This window comes from Babylonia areolata, chromosome 6 (genome assembly GCF_041734735.1).
Source record: "Babylonia areolata isolate BAREFJ2019XMU chromosome 6, ASM4173473v1, whole genome shotgun sequence".
Taxonomy (NCBI): Eukaryota; Metazoa; Mollusca; class Gastropoda; order Neogastropoda; family Buccinidae; genus Babylonia; species Babylonia areolata.
This window is the reverse complement of record NC_134881.1, coordinates 7,510,846-7,515,845: the sequence shown is the minus strand read 5'-3', so window position 1 is coordinate 7,515,845 and position 5,000 is coordinate 7,510,846. Positions and strand designations below refer to the sequence as shown.

The window sequence follows — 5,000 nt, the reverse complement described above, 5'->3', positions numbered from 1 at the left end:
CACTCTAATATCATCATCTTAGATGAACAGACTATAAATGAATAAACGAACGATATACAGGGTTTTTTTTTTTTTTTTTTTTAATTCTCTCCATACGAACGGCGAAAGAGACGACGTTAACAGCGTTTCACCCGAACTACAACCATCAAAATATTACAAGCGGAAGGCTCTTACACTGAAGAGGTGAATGTTGACAAAGAATACCACAATTCTGACGACGGAAGCTAAAGGCTGGGTCATAGAGACACCCACTGGACATTCGAGGGGTCTGTGTAGAGGAGAAGAGAGGACTGGCCGTACTGAGTTAGTTAAATCGTTGCTCTCTCTTCTCCGAGCAGTGACTTACCTCCCGTGTCCCTGCCCTCCCTCCACTTGAGGTTGCGGGCCTTGACGATGACGATGGTCAGACGCTCGGCCGTGGGCAGATAACTCAGGGAGAAGAAGATGTCCCCATACTCTGTGGGTTTCTGCCAACACCCACCAACACCATGGGACAGTCAAAGTCGGTCAGCTATCGATCACTCAGTGCAAAGTCAATATTGTATTTCAAAATGGTAGAACGAATACGCAACAACTGCCGTTTTTTTTTTGTTTTTTTTTTTTGTTTCCACATCAAACACACCTTCATAGAAAAAAAAAGCAGACAAAAGAGAATACTGTGACAATGAAATAATGAGCGCGCGTGTGTGTGCACACACACACACAAACACACTCTCTTTCACACACACACACACACACACACACACACACACACACACACACACACTCTCTCTCTCTCTCTCTTTCACACACACACACACACTCTCTCTCTCTTTCACACACACACACTCTCTCTCTCTCTCTCTTTCACACACACACACACACTCTCTCTCTCTTTCACACACACACACACACACACACACACACACACACACACACACACACACACACACACAGAAAAGAACGAAAGAAAAACTGACAGAAGGAAACAAAACTGGAGATCAAGGAACGAAAAACAAACAAACAAACAACAACAACAAAAAGAGAGAGAGAGAGAGAGAGAGAGAGAGAGAGAGAGGGGAGAAGAAAACAAAGAAAGAGCAGTATAAAATGTGATTAAAAAAAAAAGAAAAAAAGAAAAAGAAGGCAAAAGTGCATATCATAAGATACTCACAGAAAACAAACTCAGATTATTTCCCATCAGAGAAAATTCAACCGCCGAAAGCCACCAAAAATAAATCAGAACATCTATGTCCGCGAGAGCAGCAGCAGAGACATCAACACAGCTGTCAGCTAAATGAGATGTATCTGGACACCGGAGTATAGCTGAATTAATGCCAGAAATAAAAAAAATACCACACAGCTGTCAGCTAAATGAGATGTATCTGGACACCGGAGTATAGCTGAATTAATGCTAGAAATAAAAAAAAACCCCACAAAATCCTACCCCATTTTCATACCGCATGACAAGACCCATCTATAACATGGAAACACACGCGATACGATTGTTAACAAATGGCGATATCCACAGAATTGCGCACATATGGCGAACGCATTTCCTCTAGACTACTGCTGACGAGTATACCTGCACTGGTCAGTAAAGGGCGGTTATCTCAATGGGTTGATTAAGACAGAGCTTACAGCTTGGTGAAGTGGACAGTCACCACTCTGTATTTGGATCTATTCCTTGAGGGGTGTTGTATTATTTGTATTTGCATTTCTCTTATCACAACAGACTTCTCTGTGTGAAATTCGAGCTGCTCTCCCCAGGGAGAGCGCGTCGCTTCACTTCAGCGCCACCCATTTTTTTGTATTTTTTCCTGCTTGCAGTTTTATTTGTTTTTCCTGTCGAAGTGGATTTTTTCTACAGAATTTTGCCAGGAACAACCCTTTTGTTGCCATGGGTTCTTTTACGTGCGCTAGGTGCCTGCTGCACACGGGACCTCGGTTTATCGTCTCATCCGAATGACTAGCGTCCAGACCACCACTCAAGGTCTAGTGGATGGGAAGAAAATATCGGCAGCTGAGCCGTGATTCGAACCAGCGCGCTCAGATTCTTTCGCTTCCTAGGCGGACGCGTTACCTCTAGGCCATCACTCCACATTAATTACTGATGTTCAGGAAAACCAGTGACACCATTGACAAGAACACACTCATACAAAGCAGTGGAAGTGAATGCATTTAGAACTGATGATGGTACCACATTGATCTCATTTCACCAAGAAGGTTCAGCCGTGTCAAGGGGTTAGATTAAATCATAGTGAGAGAAAAAGAAGAAAAAAAAGAAAAAAGAAAATCATAATGTTGGTTCAATAACTGCCCTGATCCAAATGCTCGGTGATAAAATATATCAGGGGAAAAAAAACAAAACACATCACGAAAGACTCAACCCACATCACAAAAGACTCAGTCAAAAACCAAGACCATAGAATCAACACTGCCAGATAACTACAACACCATATGTCTTCTTTCTTCTTTTGTTCATCATCACCAAGCGACAGATGTTCGCAGTTGGAGTTGACGACCCAGACTGATAACAGGCGAGTCCCTCACAACCATAGCAACACTCAACGCGGGCACTCTACAGCTATTTTTTAACAAAGCCACCATCAACCACACCATGGAGGCAGTGTTTCTGTCGCTGCGAACAAGGAAGATGCAAACAGATAAACAGAAAAAAAAACCCCGAGAAAAGAAAGAAAGAAAAAAAGACCACCCTCCACAGGTTTCAACCACCACTTACCACCCATACACCCACACACAACATCAGGCGATGCACTTTCTTGGAGGAGGAAGGGGAGAAAATTGTCTTGTCTAGCAAGAGGGGAGACAATTATCTGGAATCCAGATTTAAAAAAAAAAAAAAAAAAAATCCTTCCCGGTCGTCTTTTTTGTCGGGTTGTGGCACGGTCAGAAAATGATGAATGTTAATTTTGTGTGTGTGTGTGTGTGTGTGTGTGTGTGTGTGTGTGTGTGTGTGTGTGTGTGTGTGTGTGCGCTCTTCAGTCAAATGTCAATTGGTCTGATTATAGACCAAATAAAAACCCTGCTGCCAAGCATACCTTTAAGAAACATTAAACTGTAACAGACTGTGAAGCAAACTTCCAGAACTTTCAGAAATTTGAAACAGTAATGTCTGGTGAATTTGAAAGAGCAAAGGAATCTGAAGCAAACTTTAAGAAATTATTTGAAACAGCAACGGACTGTGAGGTAAGCGTTCAGAAATTGTTAACACTAACAAGAAACAATCAAACATATCGGGGACTGCGGTGGGGAAGTCTTTGAACTGTGACTTTTCCCTGCTACGATTAAGAACACCACTGAACCATGATCGGTGTCTCTGGTTCACGTGCAAAAAAATGAAATGGAACAGTAGTTCGTTGTCAAATGCCGTGATATCTGAGGAGTTTAATGGGGTTAGAACTGCAGTTATACCAGGCATACAGTTCTCTCTTTCTCACATAATGAGCACAATACGATACAATACGATACGATAGGATACAATACAATATAATACATACAATACGATAAATACAATACGATACAATATGATACAATACAATATAATACAATATGATACAATACAATACAATAAATACAATACAATAAATACAATACAATACGATACAATACAATACAATACAATACACTGCAATACAATACGTGTCTGTACTGACCTCATCCAGGTCACGGAGATTGAGCCAGACCTTGACGGGCGCGTTCAGATCAACGTCGCCCGCACGCAGTTCCGCCTCTCCAATCACCTTCTGGCGGGCGTACTTGTCCACAGCGAACACCTGAACACACACAGACACACACACACACACACACAGACACACACACACGCGCACATAAGTACACAGACAGACACATACACACACAGACACAGACACACAAACATACACACACACACACACACACACACACACACACACACACACACACACACACACACACACACACACAGATACGAAGGACGAAGTCAAATCAACCCTGAAAACACCAATACCGCTAAAGACTGAAGACTCCAGAATCTAACTTATCGACCATTGTCGACATGTTCTCTTTCATACAGAGAAATCTGTTGTGATAAAAAGAAATACAAATACAAATACAAATGTTAAGGTCTGGAGTCTTCAGTCTTTAAAGCATAGTAGCGCACACGCGTCATCTCTTCAATGGCCAAGAATCGATTGATTGAGACGTCGTCAAAAGGTCAATTGTTTTTCTCATCGATCCTTGAACAAAAGATTGCCAAGAGTGACTGACTATTCTGTGGAAGGCTTCTGAGTGTTGTGCCGAGCTCAAATCAGTTTAACAGCACTTCATGTTTTTTTGTTTTTTTGTTGTTGTTGTTGCTGTTGTTGTGGGCCAAATTAGTGAAAGACATTTTTACTTTCTGTCTTTACTTCATCATTTCATGTGTCGAATTTCGTCGCCAAATAGATAGATAGATTGATAGATAGATCGATAGATAGATAGATAGATGAATAGATAGATAGATAAAGATGACAGTAAAAAAAAAAAAAGAAAAAGAAAAAGACAATACATAAAGACATAAAAAGTGCATGAATAGACCCATAAAAATGTATGAATAAATGAATAAGTGAACAAATAAATGCACAGATAAATGCATAAATGCATGAATGCATGAATACATAAATGAAATGCTTAAATAGACTAATAAATTGATAAAAAATTAGAAAATGAAACAAAACAAAAACACAAAGATTATTCAGAATATAAATCTGCTGATCCTGTACTCATAATTCATATCATGTCAAATCTATAGGGTTAAGCAATCTGTCCCGAAGGATTTGCAAACGCATAACGGATATCTCATTAAAAAAAAAAAAAAAAAAAAGAAAAGAAAAGGAACACTTCCATGCTGAAGAGTACAAACAAACGGCTGTGTACACAAACCATATTCTCAAGCACGCACATACATTTCAAGTATGATCATTCGCATATACATGCGTGCCTGTGTTATCTTAAAAAAAAAAAAAAAATTGAATTGTTGT

General features: G+C 40.1%; 1 protein-coding gene across 1 annotated transcript in view; it reads right to left on the bottom strand.

Annotated features, from left to right (window-relative positions):
* Positions 1 to 5,000, bottom strand: part of LOC143283267 (synaptotagmin-12-like) — a 100,040-nt gene that overhangs the window by 6,126 nt on the left and 88,914 nt on the right. Inside the window, exons 8-9 of the mRNA XM_076589449.1 lie at positions 3,657 to 3,776; positions 347 to 467 (exon numbers count right to left, since the gene is read on the bottom strand). Coding sequence (XP_076445564.1) covers positions 347 to 467; positions 3,657 to 3,776 — 241 coding nt within the window. The remainder of the gene's footprint in view (positions 1 to 346; positions 468 to 3,656; positions 3,777 to 5,000) is intronic.